Genomic DNA, 14579 nt, shown 5'->3' with positions numbered 1-14579 from the left:
GTGATGGCGATGACCTGGGAACGCGAAGGATGCCACCAGTAGAGGGCAGTCCCATCCCCCCTGTGGTGGTGTTGGGGGTGGTTCCCTCGGGTGAAAGCGCGGTGGTCGAGACGGGTCCCACAGTGTCGGCGACCTCCAGATCTAGGTGGTATTGATGGGAGGCGCAGAGAACGACAGGTGGAGGCGCAAGACACGAAAGGCGTGAAGAACTGGCGTTAACGACGGGGATCCGAGAAAACTATACACTTTATAAATGTGCTTTTTTTTTTCTTTTGAGGAACATTGGTAAATGCATGACAAAAAAATTTCTATATAATTTTGTGCTAATATGCATTTTCCTTGTTTTGTTTAAAAAGTCAAATTTCTACCCGTCCTAAGGTTTTATGCAGTATAATATACTCCCTCCGTCCTAAAATATAACAACTTTTTACTATAAAACTAAAATGCTTATAATTTGGGACGGAGGTAGTAACTTTTAGCGGTATACTGTGCTATAGCATCCCCTTATCTTATGATCATAATATGTTCGGCATGTACCCAATGTAACTTTAAATTAACATTGACAATTACTTAAGGAGTGCACATTAGTCTCCATTAGCGTATGTATTTTTTTCTGGTTCCTATGGGGATCAAATGATGTAGGTGAAAAATGCTTAAAAATCTTATGAATTTATGGTTTCTTCTTATATAAAAAATCTAATAAAATATTCCACTGTTCTCCAGTAAACTAAAGCTGGGCCGTATCCTGTATTCATGTGGGCTTTCTTGCAACAATAAACCCAAATACTCCAGTATAGGTTTCTAACTCTGCGTCGCACGCAGCAAGGGCCGAAGGCCGCATCTTCGCCGTCCCCAACTCCTTCCACCGCGACTTCGCCGCCGTCCACGGTCCGCCCTCGCCGCCGTCGATGGCCGATCCCTACCGCGCTTACGCCCCTCCCTCCTCTCTCGGCCGAGGTACGTGTTTGCTCGCTCACGCCCTCCCCGACCCAGGCCGACCGGGTCTCTTCTGCGTGGTTCCTGTGGGGGCGTTCTTGTGTCGATTGGACGAATCTTCGAATGAATCGGGAGCTCTTGCTGGGTTCCTGTTGTTACTGCTTTGGATTTATAGATTCAGTTCCTGCAAGGCTCAATTTTGGGTGGCTCAGATGGTTTTCTTGTCAGTTTGGTGCGCAATCCGGGTAGTTCAGTGAGTTTTACTTCAGTTGGTGCACACTGCAAAGGAGGGTAATGATTCGCATCGTGTAGCTGAATTAATAGATTTCCATCATGTTGTGAGCTCTAATGTCATTAGGATTCCCGACCAAATTAGCACCACTAGTTTCTGATTGCTCCTGATTCGCAGCTGCTAGGTTGATGTCTTAATGAATGGTTGGATTGAGTATATGCTATAATCTTCTGCGAGAAATTCTGTGTGAATGTTAAGGAATCATTGCGCTGGATATAATCCATCTGGATGCAATGTCTGTGCTTATGTTGAGCTAGACAAATTACAACTTTTTGGCATCAATTATGGCTCGGGGGGTGCCATGATGGGAGGGTTGGGAACTTGTGACTTGTGAATTTGATGTTGTTTAGTTTAAGTGAACAAAAGATTCCTTTTTCCCAGTATTCTAACTGGACATCTTGCTATTTTGAATTTTAATAAAAGGGTAGGACGTATTGATGTAAGATTTCACTGAATTGGGATTTTGTTTTGAGGGATCATGTGGTGTACAATTCACCCACATAAATCTATTGTTGAATTGAACTAGTGTACAAAGAAACTACCTTTGTGGATACAAGACACTTCTTTCCATATATGAGCAGTTAAGAACTTTTGATGATTTGGGGAAGAACGGAATGCATGGTTGTTATGCATAGCCTTGAGGAACACTGGTGTCAACGGCGGACCTTCTTTTGTCGTTGGAGTGGGTTGGATAAATTGTTGATGCATTGTTAAAAGTATATAAGAATATCTGAAAACTATATAGACAGTTTGAACATGGGGAGGTTGAATATAGAAGGGATTGGTTTTCATTTATTTGAACTTGTGTCATGTTTTTCCTTTTGTTTTCCTTTTCTTGTTTGTTCTGAGATTGATAATGACACTTATCATTGCATTGGGAAGTTGAATATAGAAACCTTTTATGTTCATAGCAATTTTATTGTGTTTGCAGATCCGCAGGGTGATTTTCCTAGGCATCCTCCATCCGAGGGCTCTTATTATGCTTCAAGAATGGCTGCTCTCCATGGAACATCAGATATACTTAGACATGATGTAACGACTTTATTTTTAGTGGATTTGATCGCAATATAAAAGTAGCCACCATGTTGTCACACAACACGTTGATTTGATCTACAGGTACCATTACAGCCAAGAGCTTATGGTTTGGATGGTGCAGCAGGAGCAAGTCATCCTGCTTTGGCTGGTCTTGGTGGACTGGCTGCTGGAACTACAGCTCGGGGGCCTAGTCCACTGGAAGACCCAGCTTTAGTAAGGAGAAGTTCTTCTCTAGGAAAAACTGCTAGTATTCCAGATGTTGAGCATCCCAGACCCCTTCTGAACCTTGATGGTCCAAGAGAAGATGAATCCAACATTCTCTTTGTTGATGGTCTCCCTACTGATTGCACAAGGAGAGAAGTGGCCCGTATCCTTCCTACTTAGTGTTCTTATGCTCTGTGTTTATATCTCTTTCTTAGTTTCCTTTCGTGAGCCTTAACTTCCCATGGAAGATTTGTTCCGTCCTTTTGTTGGCTTCAAGGACATCAGACTAGTGCATAAGGAGCCAAGACATGTACGTGCTTTTCCTTTTCAATGCATCAATTTTTTTTTCTTAGTTGAAAAATATGGTTGGACAGTTCTCCTTTTGAATAACTCACAAGTCTATGCGTGTATTTGCATTCACATCTTGGAACTGAGATATGTTAGAAGTACCACATATATTATAGAATGCAATATATGCTTTTCTGTCCTTAACATATATAATTCAGGCAGAGCTGCTTTTTAGCTTAAAAAATATACTGGTATATAGTATATAATGCAATATATGTTTCTAGCCATTACATGAATTAATTTAATCACAAAAGTAGCATATTTAGTTAGACTATTTATGTATTTAAGTGGGTAAGAAATTACATTGACTTCCACATGTACTTTTATTGCCGTCTTTTTTCCACGGGCCAACGTCAGTAGAGCTGTTAACATTTGTCGCCATGTTTTCCCTAGGCATTATCTTATTTCCTGTGGTAATGAACCTACAGTTGTTTATGCTTGTTTTGCATCACAGATCCCCATTCCATTCATCATTTATCTGTTACTGCTGATTCTATTAGTGCTAGTTTGAATTTGGATCAACACTAACTTTTCATACTGCTGCTTGCAGAGTAGTGATAGGGCCTATGTTCTATGCTTTGTGGAGTTCAGTGATGCAAAATGTGCAATAACTGCTATGGAGGCTCTCCAAGGTTATTCCGGTGTCATTGATTTATCGCATTGATATTCTCTTGACAGCTTTTCATATATCCTGGCAGAGTCGGTTTGCTAGTATGGGATTATAATCATGTTACATTACATATAGAATTGAATGGTGTCTTGATAATTGATATGCATGGTATCCATTGGCTTTTTTTCTTTCAGTAGTATTTCACAGTTCACAGTGTCTGTTAGATTCTTGTGACACACTGATACTAACCATATCTTCCTTCAAGAGCTGTAGCTATTTAAACAATAAGGCAGACAGTTCGCTCATATTTCATAGCAAACCTAAGGATAGTAGGAATCAACTTTAAACCTAAGGCTGTAACATGAGCTTTTCTTTGTTGCATAAGCTGAATTTTTCAGATTATTGATTTTGCAGAATACCGCTTCGACGAGAGGAAACCCGACGCCGCTGTTCTTAATATCAAGTTTGCAAGGTTCCCTTTCCGGCCGGCCGCTGCCCCCCATGATGATCGGAGACGCCTTACCTTGCACTGATTAGTTCCTAACTTCCTATCATCCTTAGTTAGCTGTGCCCAACCTGACCTTATCATTGCAACTTGTAAATCTTGTACCATCTCTGTCCCATAATACAAGGGATTTAGCTCAATCCTTTATATTCTGTGATGGAGGTAGTAACAACCTGTTGTCAGTCGAAACTGGCTAGCAGGAATCTTGAACAGCAGCAAAACAAGGAATGTACATTTGTGGGTTCGAAACACCTTCAGATTTTTTGCTGGTGCCAGTTCCAGAAACAATGGGATTTGCTTTTCTGCAGGCTAATTACTAATTTGGAATGGAAGATATTTTAAGGATGTTTTGTAGGAATTGTTCCGATTATCGTCAAAATCCTATAAAATTCCTGCGTTCCAAATGAGCGAGGATCCTTTATCGTAATGTCACTACTGTTACCGTCACTGGTACGTAGGTTTCACCCTTTAACCCCACACGTCAATGAGTGTTATTGTGATAGATAATGTGAACCCGTTCCAAAGGAGCCGTTAACGTCAGCACTGTGTCAATTGCTGTAAGAACGGCATCCTGTCCTTTTGAGCTGTTGACGTGAGACAGGTTTGACGTTCAAGTCTCCGGTCCTGCACAAGAAACCACCAAAATGTGTCAGGCTCGTTCATCTGGCGGCCGATCTCGAATTCTCGATCAACATCGCCGTCGAGTCTGGGCGCTCGTCGACGACGGAGAGGTCAGCGACGACCGTGGAGCGGGGGCGGCGAGAAGCTCCTCCTCCTCCGCCGTCGCTTTCGCCGCTGGAAACTGCCGGCGAGGTCACAGGGGCGATGTGCTCCGCCGTCGCTTTCGCCCGCTGGAAGATGCTTTTGCCCATTTTGCCTGTGGCCGGTGATTGACGCTGTTTCTTACCACGGTGACGCTTCGCGAGTGAGGTCATTCCAATATTCCATCCACAGTTATGTCTTAACACTTGTCAAATAACCAAAATTTCCAGGAAACCAAACAAGTTTTTTTTTCTCTGGAAAACTCTAATTACATATAGATATTATTGCAAAAATAAGAATTTTCGTGTAAAACACTTGCCTGATCGTTTGTCCTATAACTGATAAGCTGTAAAACGAAATATAAAATTATGGCTTATCAGCAATTAAAATATAATTTATGGACAAAAATACACGGTTAAAAGGTTAATATAAAAAAATAAATCATGATAAAAAAATCAAATCAACTTTGTTCATTTCTTCGATCACGCTATAAGCTGGATACAATTTGCCAAATTGTTAACTGAAAAGCACTTATCCAACACATGACATGACATGTTCTTGGCATCTCTTACATTATCCTTTTTTTTCCCACTGTGACAAGTTCTTTTTTTTTTCTTTTGATTTCTAAAGCTGATTTGCCATTCTTGCAATTTGCAAACCACTAGTGCCCCGTGAACACATATATCTGACGCCGTTTTCTGCCGCCAAATTGGATGGCGCAGCCTTTGCAATTTGTCAGGATAGATAGAGAGATTTCACATCACATTCCCTCGTTGCCACGGTAGTGAGCCGTCCTGTAGCCGGTGGCTGCAAAGGCTATTTGGATTCTAGCACTGTGCTGTTCCATCATCAATTTGTGTAAGTGCACTAGCATTACTATTCTCTGCATCCCAATTTACTGCAAACGTAGTTTTCACTGTCTATTGTCAGTTTTGTCACAGTAGATATGGAATTTATGCTGGAATACTAATTTAGACGATTGCGGAAAACGATCAACAAATCATCCTATAGCTATTAAAAATAAAAGCATTCATTTAATTTCCACCATATTTCTCTGTATTTATTAGACTGAACACTACAATTTTAGATGATATATTGCGCCTTAATTTACACAATACTAGGTGAAACATTGCTGTGGGAATTTAGTATGATAACAATAAAAAAATAACGTGTAAGATAGCTAGATAACATCAGATTAAGTAAATTAATGTGGTTTATGATAATTTAAATTTAAATAGTATGTAGAATGGTGATTCAAACTAACAAGTAAGGTGGTATGACTTTATGGAAGAAGAAAAATAGAGAGATAGTTTGGACCGTTGATTAATCATCTAAAGGCTAAAAACAATTGATGTGATATAACTTAATTAGAGGAAAAAAAGGAGAAATATAATTTGGATCATAGATTAATCATTTAAGCACTAACTAAGCGAGGATGAACTATATAAGTATATAGGATATCATAAAACATAATAAAGATATACATTGAAACATTATGTGAATTATGTTGGATGATAATTTAACATGTTTGTATTTGAAAAGCTCTTAAATTATAAAAACTATAAAGATATAGCATGTTTGCACGATGTTTAAATGTGATGATTGTTAGTGGATAATGATGTGGCATCTTGTTAATTAGTGGATGATGATGTGGCATCTTGTTAGTAGATAATGATGTTGCATCTTTGTATATTAAGCTTAAAGAGTTAGTGGAGGATAATTTTATAGTAAGATAAAATTCCATCTGTAACAACTAACGGTCTTAACCTGCCTATGTAAATAATACCCGCCATATTTATCCGTATTTTATTTGACAAAATACTTCAGTACAATTTTAGATTATTTCACCCCCAATATTGGGTGTACAACTGTACATCGCAATAGTGATGGCCCTAGATAGTGTTGCACTATATGTGTGTCTTTCAAGGCATTGACCAAAACACACACGTGCCCAAGCTGCAATTTATCTCACCATTTCAGATTATGAGAATCTTCAATTCTCCTAGACAGCAAAGAAAAAGCATATACAATTTTACATCACCATTTTCAGATTAGGAGAATCTTCAATAGACATCAAAGAAAAAGCATATGCAAATTTTACCTCACAATTTCAGATTAGGAGAATATTCAAAAGACAGCTAATTAGAAAAAAAAAGAGAGTTAAAAAAACCCATAATAAAAAAAGCAAAAGGAGACTAGTACTAGCAAGGCTAGCCAGCCCATGGTGTTCGACTCGTCTCCATTTCGCGTCTCCTCCTCCTCCTCCTCCGGCCATCTCACCCTCCCGGCGAGCAGCGAGCGGGAGGCCTCCGCCACCGCCGCCGCCGCCGCCGCCGTCGCCGCCCGATGGGGAAGCCGGGGAAGCTAGCGCTGCCCTCGCACGAGTCAACCATCGGCAAATTCCTGTGATCTCCCGTTCCCCCCATCTCTCTCTCTCCCGCTTTTCCGTGTCCTCTGCTGCTCGCATCACGCTTGCTGTTGTTGTTGGATGTGTGTTGCTTGTGCTGATTCCGGTGGTGTTTCGGGGGTTTGGGTTTTCGGGCTGCAGGACGCAGAGCGGGACGTTCAAGGACGGCGATCTGCTCGTCAACAAGGACGGCCTCCGCATCGTCTCGCAGAGCGAGGAAGGGGAGGTAAAGTCACCAGCGGAAATGATATAGTTTCACCTGTTTGGTATTCCGTTTGGCAATCGTAGGAGTGAACTCGCCATGGTTGGATCTTCTCTTGGGTTTTGTTGAGGAGATGAAGGTGTGAATTGGATGATGGGCGGGTCGCTAGCGGCGTTCCTGGATTCACTCTGGAGTGAATTGTTGTTGAGCTCTGATTATATTCTGGATTGGAATGTCATGCGTTTGGCAATCAGGGTGCTGTTTGCCTGTTTGGTAATAGGGCAGATGCATACGCTAATTTTCTACATTAAAATGTGCCAATAATTTGCAACCATTTTTATATGGTAGTGAAGAAATCCTGAAATAGTTTAATTCACATTTTCTAATCCACAGCGAACTAGGATAGGAAACAGCATGCCTTTTTATCTTCATTGTTTCGATGAGCGTCATACTTATATAGTGGTTTCTCATGTGGAGTGTCTAGACACTAACTAGTGGTATCTGCATATGCAATAAATTACTGAAAGCATATATGCTGCATCTGGTAGCTCTGTTCCTGGTGCTCACTTATAGTGTGAGAATGTTCTTTAATACTATCATTACTTTTTGTACTCTCCATTCATTTAATATGTTCTTTTATTTTGTGTACTCACCTTCTCTCTATTGGCATGCTAAAATTGTTGCAGGCCCCTCCTATAGAACCTTTAGATCATAATCAGTTGAGTCTAGATGATCTAGACGCAATCAAAGTTATCGGTAAAGGTAGTAGTGGAATCGTGCAGTTGGTTCGCCACAAATGGACTGGCCAGTTTTTTGCTCTGAAGGTATTATATGAAAGTACATTCTTTGCTTTTTATGATTTCTTCCACTCTCCCCTTACCAGTTTTAACTACAATCTTTTTAGTGTTCCCAATAGTTATAGCTTCATGTGAGTCCAGTGTTTTTTCATGTGGTCTTTTGCCTAACACTTGCAAAGGATCTTTAGTTCTTTACCTCCATTGATATATTATTGCGTTTACAGGTAATACAACTCAATATCCAGGAGAATATACGCAGACAGATTGCGCAGGAATTGAAAATCAGCTTGTCAACACAGTGCCAATATGTTGTTGCATGCTGTCAGTGTTTTTACGTTAATGGTGTCATTTCAATTGTTTTGGAGTATATGGACAGTGGCTCTCTCTCAGATTTCCTGAAGACAGTTAAAACCATTCCAGAGCCCTACCTTGCTGCAATCTGTAAGCAGGCCAGTGACATGTGGTAGAAGCTATCACACAATTTCTTTGCTTTGCAAATGTTACTTAAGCACCACATGGACTTTATAATAAAAATAAATAAATCTTTCCTGCGCAGGTGCTAAAAGGACTGATGTACTTACATCATGAGAAGCACATCATACACCGAGATCTGAAGCCGTCAAATATATTAATAAATCATATGGGTGAAGTAAAAATATCCGACTTTGGTGTTAGTGCCATCATTGCTAGTTCCTCGGCACAACGAGATACATTTACTGGGACATATAACTACATGGCGGTGCGTAAAAGTTTCTGTGTCATGAAATGTATCTCTGATTATTGCATGAAATGCTATCTATTTTGTTTGTCTTGTTGAACCAAAGGGAAATTCTGTTCTTGACAGCCAGAAAGAATCAGTGGGCAAAAACATGGTTATATGAGTGATATCTGGAGCTTGGGCCTCGTTATGCTAGAATTGGCCACTGGTGAATTTCCATATCCTCCTCGTGAAAGCTTTTATGAACTCCTTGAAGCTGTTGTCGACCACCCACCACCTTCTGCTCCATCAGACCAGTTTTCAGAGGAATTCTGTTCATTCGTCTCTGCATGGTAATTGTACTTCTTTGATGATTTCTCTTATCCACTTACATTTGCAGTACTAGCAATTTGTTTTAATTTTTAGTTTACAATCACGTGCTTCTAATATCCCAAGTTGGTGCCTGTTTTATACATTTTACATGCAAAATTTAAGTGAAAAGGTGACTACCTTCAGAGTGTGTTTGGTACCCTGTATGTCATTCAGCCTGGCTTGCATCAGCAGAGCTTGCCCAACCAGTCCTGTGTAGATGCTGAAAATTGACAAGTTTAGTTACATGCTTTTGCTTAGCTAGGCCATGTAGGGAGTTTGTTTGGTTTACAGCATGTATACGTGCAAAGCCCAAAATATATCTTTGGAGCCAGTGCATGCCAGCAATTTCGTGCTCTCACCAGCAGGCCAGCAGGAAACGGATTCTGAATACGGAAAACGTTTCTATGGGGCCATGCCCATACCTCACTTTGGAATGCGCAGGGATTGGCCCATCCAATCACACAGAAAACCAAACATTGGAACTGTTCCAGGGAACAAATGCCCCCTTACTGCCTTGGTATGCAGATTGTAGGGACCCAATTGATGCATGGCGGGATTACACCCAACTAAATCATTTATTGTGTGGCGTGTTCCATACTCCCTCCATACTTATAAAGGAAGTCGTTTAGGACAATATTTAAGTCAAACCTTGAGAATATAAATCGTGAATAACTCTCAAGTTGTTGAGTTTGAAAATATAAAAATTATATGTATAGATTTGTCTTGAAAAATACTTTCATAAAAGTATGCATATATCACTTTTTAATAAATATTTTTATAGAAATAAGAAGTCAAATTTGTGTTTTGGAGACCGTGTTGCTTTCCTAAACGACTTTCTTTACGAGTATGGAGGGAGTACTTCTTTTCTTGAGATATTTTTGTTACTCTTACATGTGAACCAAATAGGTCTAATGTCTTTCAACTCTTCATATTCATATGGACTTTCAATGTTAAGAAGGCTGCTAAGTTTTATAAAGGGAAATAAATAAATAAACAGGGCTAATACAGTTCCTCTGTCTGTTCTGTGGGTTGCAGTATCCAAAAGAATGCTTCGGATAGGTCATCTGCACAAATCTTATTAGTAAGTGAAAATTCTTATCCACGCTGTTCTTTTTAAGGCATCTTTTGCACAAGTCTAGCTCACTGATCTTGTTGCGTCCTCCCTCTGCTCTTTGATACCCAGAATCATCCATTCCTGAGCATGTATGACGACCTGAATATAGATCTTGCTTCGTACTTCACAACCGATGGATCTCCGCTTGCCACCTTCAATACAAGTAATGATGAGCAACTTGTCTTTTTTCTTTGTTTTTGCCATCCATTTTGTCATAGACACATGTTAGTGCCATTCTTTATGATTCCAGTGGATGAACCATCAAGGGAACCTTACATTCTTTTTTTTCGTAGGCAACCGATATGATGACAGATAGTCTGATGCAACACTGCGTCATCATCTAGCTCGAAGGATGATCCTTTGGCTGTCCATCTGTAGAATCTACCATCTACCTAACTGGCCCCAAATGTTTCGTGTATTTTTTGGGAGAAAACTTTGCCCTGTGTACTGAGCTGGGATTGATGTCTTTGATATGTAAATTTCGCGTAATTTCATATGTAGAACAATTCTAGGATCATTGGGCATTGAAGTTTTGTTTGGCCGTGCACCAGGATGATCTGTTCTTGATCGCTTTACCTTTGTTTCTCACTTCTGTAACTAAAACCTATATTTACCATTTACCGGATTGTTCATGGCCTCTTCTGGGCAAGTCGGTGTCGACTGAAAGTCTCAAACAATTGCCTCTTCCTACGACGACTGGTGTGTTTCATGCAAGTTTCGTGATCTTTTGACAAGGTGTGTGAGCACTGAGCAGCCGGTGCGAAGCAAACGGCACGAAGTTGGCCTTGTCGGCTGAGGCACGTTTCCCAACCGTGTTCTTATCGTGTCAGGTCGCCATTCTGGATTGCGAGCTCGTCCGTTCAAACATGAATTACATACTCTATCCGTCTTAAGATACCAAATTAGGATTAGATGAGACATAACCTATAACAAATCTGTATATGTTTTTTATAATTTTTTTTGAGGGAGTCATTGCCTATTCGCCCGTGGCATTTTTAAATACAGTAGTTAACTATCTCCACAAGCTTATGTAGGCCAGTAACGTGGGCTGTATGGTCGGCAGTTATGGGCCGTAATTTAGTTATAGCCCAAAGTATTGATCGTTTTTGTTTATCATTTTGCTGGATTCTGTTCATACTTTTGCTTTATATAAAAAACCGCAAATAAATAAATAATGAAATGTTAAATTAGCCGTCCGGTTTCTCCAACAAGCCAAGGAATTTATAGTCGAACTCGAGGCGCCGTTCTTGTGAATTGCTTGATATTGCTTCCACACGAAGGGAGATTACTGATTACTATAAATAAAACGCATGCAGAGCCAGTGCCATGATACAAAGCTAAATACGCGTGAAGTCACGTTTCGCACATACAATATCCGATCGAGATGATGATCGCCGGTGATGGCCGTGGCTGGCTGCTGCCGCAGATCGTCATGGCCGTCGCCTCCGCCGCCGCGCTGGCGCTGGCGCTGTGGCGGCAGCAGCCGGGAGGCAGAGGCGGCAGCGGCGGGCCGGCGGCGATCCTCCTCGCCGCGGCGCCGTACGCACTCCTCCTCCTGCTGCTCTGGTGCCTCCGCGCGTTCGAGCGGGCGGCCGGCGCCGGCGACGCGGCCGCGCAGGGGAGGCTCAGGCTCGCCGTGTGGCTGCTCAGCAGCGCGCTCACCGTCACGTTCGCCGCCAGGGTCGCGCCGCTGATGCACGGCGCGGCGGCGGTCCTCGTCTGGGCCATGTCGGCGGCGACCATTTGCGGTGGTTTCTACATGCTCGATTTGTTTCCTCTCCATCGTCGACTAGATAGAATCAATTGAAGATTTAACGTCATTTTATACTTTTTTTAATCAGAATATCTGTGAAAATTTGATGAATAATTTGCTTTAAAAATAATATTATCGGTTTCTGCGAAGCTGTATTTAAAAATACAAGCGGAACACAAATTTTGACAATTTGACCATTTACAAAACCTTATTTCAAAAATAAACCATGACCTCAGCGCCATCGGAATTGGTGCTGAGATCCAACATCTCAGCGCCACTAATTTTGGCGCTAACCTCCGTCCGAGATGTCATGCATTAGCCACATCATCAGGGGTCAGCGCCACTAATTTTGGCCACTTACAAAAACTTATTATAAGAATAAACCGTGTCAAAAATTTATTTCAAAAATAAACCACGACTTTAGCATCATCGGAATTGGCGCCAACTAATTTTTACGCTAACCTTCCTCCGAGGTGTCATGCATTAGCCACATCATCAGGGGTCAACGCCACTCTCGTTGGCGCTGACCTCTGTATTGGTTAAAATTTTAACATCCTTTTATCCAATTAAGAAGGTATAAAGTATAATAGCTCAGTGGTTGAGGTGGTACTCTCATTGGCGCTGACCTCTATATTGGTTAAAGTTTTAACATCCCTTTATCCAATTGAGAAGGTATAATAGCTCAGTGGTTGAGGTGATACTCTCATTGCTTTATCCAAATAGCTTAGTGGTTGAGGTGGTACTCTCATTGCTTTATCCAATTGAGAAGGTATAATAGCTCAGTGGTTGAGGTGGTACTCTCATTGGCTGACCTCTTTACCTTTATCCAATTGAGAAGGTATAATGGCTCAGTGGTTGAAAGCAAGGTCCAATTGAGAAGGTATAATGGCTCAGTGATTGAAAGCAAGTTGAGGTGGTACTCTCATTGGCTGACCTCTTTACCTTTATCCAATTGAGAAGGTATAATGGCTCAGTGGTTGAAAGCAAGGTCCATACCTTTATCCAATTGAGAAGGTATAATGGCTCAGTGGTTGAAAGCAAGGTCCAATTGAGAAGGTATAATGGCTCAGTGATTGAAAGCAAGGTATAATGGCTCAGTGGTTGAAAGCAAAGGTCTAAGGCCCTGACCTCTGTATTGGTTAAAGTTTTAACATCCCTTTATCCAATTGAGAATTCAAACTTTCAACTTTTCCATCATATCAAAACTTTTCTACACACACAAACTTTCAACTTTTCCGTCATATCGTTCCAATTTCAATCAAACTTTTAATTTTTGTGCGAACTAAACACACCCTAAGATTAAAACCCACTCATGTAACTTTTTTCTTATATTTTTCCCTACCAACGGTTATATGCCCAAAATATTTGCATACCCAAGGCTTCGAACCCAAGACCTAGGGCTAAAAACCAAAGGAGCTAACCACTTCACTAATAGTACATTTGAAGTAGGAATCACCATTACAATCTTTTAGTCTTTGCAAAGGTCGGCGCCAATGAGAGTGGTGCTGAACCTTGATGATGTGGCTAATATATGACACCTCGGACGGAGGTTAGTACCAAAATTAGTGGCGCTGAGACGTTGGATCTCAGTGCCAATTTCTATGGTGCTGATGTCGCGATTCATTTTACGGTTTATTTTTATAATAATTTTTTTTAAAAAAAGTCAAACTGTCACTATTTCGGAGCGGATAGATGCACGAATCCACCTATGAAAATAGGTACGCTGGCTGTATCACGAGGACCTTGTGATGAGGCTGACACGTTCTTCGGTTTTTCCTGATCTGAGGGGTGACACGTTCGATCAGACCTATGCCTGCCAGCCGGGTTCGATCAGACCCATGCCGCTCGGGTTCGATGCTTTTGCTACACCAAGGAAAAAAAGGTTATACGAAAGCCGGGATGAACAAAATAATATAACGCCCAATATTTTTGTTTAGGCTGAGAAATATTCTACTCATCGGTATATGAGTAGACAAATACAGAAGTTGTAAGAAACATATGAATGGGTGAAAGTTTTATTTCTTCTCGATTTAAGTACAGACGGTAGAAAGTAAGACGAAAAGTTAGAGTCTTATTTATAGACGGAGGAGGTTGACGGCTTTCGTAGTAAGCTGGCTTACGCCAGAAGGTTACTTCTCCCGCAATCTGGCTTTCTCGACAAGCTAAGCTTGTTTATGGCGCCACAAGCTTTCTTACGCTATGAGATATCTTTTGGTATAAATTTTTTCTCCAACTTAAGATTTCTTTTGAAGTAAACTTTTCACTCTATTATAATTCATACACATAGATATATGTTTTATAACAGTTACCATTTAAAACCATCTCATTAAATTATTCTAAAACTAAACCTTCTTTCCTGATCTTTTTAGCCACGAAAGTGGTGCCGACGTGGCAAAATCATGCTGCCATGCCAGCACACGTGGTGTGGTACGGCGCCACGCTCGCGGGGTTAGCCAGCCTGATCCGCATTGATTCTGATGCATCAGCTATATACTACACTAGACATGTTTGTACACGCTACACTATCGGGAGTGAGCCGAGCAAT

General features: G+C 41.0%; 3 protein-coding genes across 3 annotated transcripts; all 3 read left to right on the top strand.

Annotated features, from left to right (window-relative positions):
• Positions 1-803: 803 nt before the first annotated feature.
• LOC9269917 (nuclear speckle RNA-binding protein A) lies at positions 804-4237 on the top strand. Its single transcript, XM_015786141.3, has 6 exons — positions 804-957; positions 2160-2260; positions 2345-2630; positions 2716-2777; positions 3366-3447; positions 3840-4237. The coding sequence occupies exons 1-6, from the start codon at positions 909-911 to the stop codon at positions 3956-3958; spliced, it is 699 nt and encodes a 232-aa protein (XP_015641627.1). The 5' UTR covers positions 804-908; the 3' UTR covers positions 3959-4237.
• Positions 4238-6927: 2690 nt separating this feature from the next.
• LOC4340126 (mitogen-activated protein kinase kinase SIPKK) lies at positions 6928-10930 on the top strand. Its single transcript, XM_015789039.3, has 9 exons — positions 6928-7097; positions 7241-7325; positions 7988-8125; positions 8323-8547; positions 8655-8837; positions 8943-9148; positions 10203-10248; positions 10351-10444; positions 10575-10930. Exons 1-9 carry the CDS (start codon positions 7039-7041, stop codon positions 10595-10597), a joined length of 1059 nt encoding a protein of 352 aa, XP_015644525.1. The 5' UTR covers positions 6928-7038; the 3' UTR covers positions 10598-10930.
• Positions 10931-11607: 677 nt separating this feature from the next.
• LOC4340124 (uncharacterized) lies at positions 11608-12183 on the top strand. Its single transcript, XM_066311676.1, has one exon. It carries the CDS (start codon positions 11666-11668, stop codon positions 12086-12088), a length of 423 nt encoding a protein of 140 aa, XP_066167773.1. The 5' UTR covers positions 11608-11665; the 3' UTR covers positions 12089-12183.
• The last annotated feature ends 2396 nt before the right edge of the window (positions 12184-14579 follow it).

Source organism: Oryza sativa, chromosome 6 (assembly GCF_034140825.1).
Source record: "Oryza sativa Japonica Group chromosome 6, ASM3414082v1".
Classification (NCBI taxonomy): Eukaryota; Viridiplantae; Streptophyta; class Magnoliopsida; order Poales; family Poaceae; genus Oryza; species Oryza sativa.
Note: the sequence above shows the minus strand (reverse complement) of the source record. Positions and strands in the feature narration are given on the sequence as shown.

Excerpts from the sequence above, each read along its gene's own strand:
- LOC4340126 (XM_015789039.3), top strand. The coding sequence starts at position 7,039 with ATGGGGAAGCCGGGGAAGCTAGCGCTGCCCTCGCACGAGTCAACCATC. Across the intron at positions 9,149-10,202 it reads TGTTCATTCGTCTCTGCATG|TATCCAAAAGAATGCTTCGG; the intron begins GTAATTGTACTT and ends TGTGGGTTGCAG. Across the intron at positions 10,249-10,350 it reads CATCTGCACAAATCTTATTA|AATCATCCATTCCTGAGCAT; the intron begins GTAAGTGAAAAT and ends TTTGATACCCAG.
- LOC4340124 (XM_066311676.1), top strand. The coding sequence starts at position 11,666 with ATGATGATCGCCGGTGATGGCCGTGGCTGGCTGCTGCCGCAGATCGTC.
- LOC9269917 (XM_015786141.3), top strand. The coding sequence starts at position 909 with ATGGCCGATCCCTACCGCGCTTACGCCCCTCCCTCCTCTCTCGGCCGA. Across the intron at positions 2,778-3,365 it reads TGCATAAGGAGCCAAGACAT|AGTAGTGATAGGGCCTATGT; the intron begins GTACGTGCTTTT and ends TGCTGCTTGCAG. Across the intron at positions 3,448-3,839 it reads TGCTATGGAGGCTCTCCAAG|AATACCGCTTCGACGAGAGG; the intron begins GTTATTCCGGTG and ends TTGATTTTGCAG.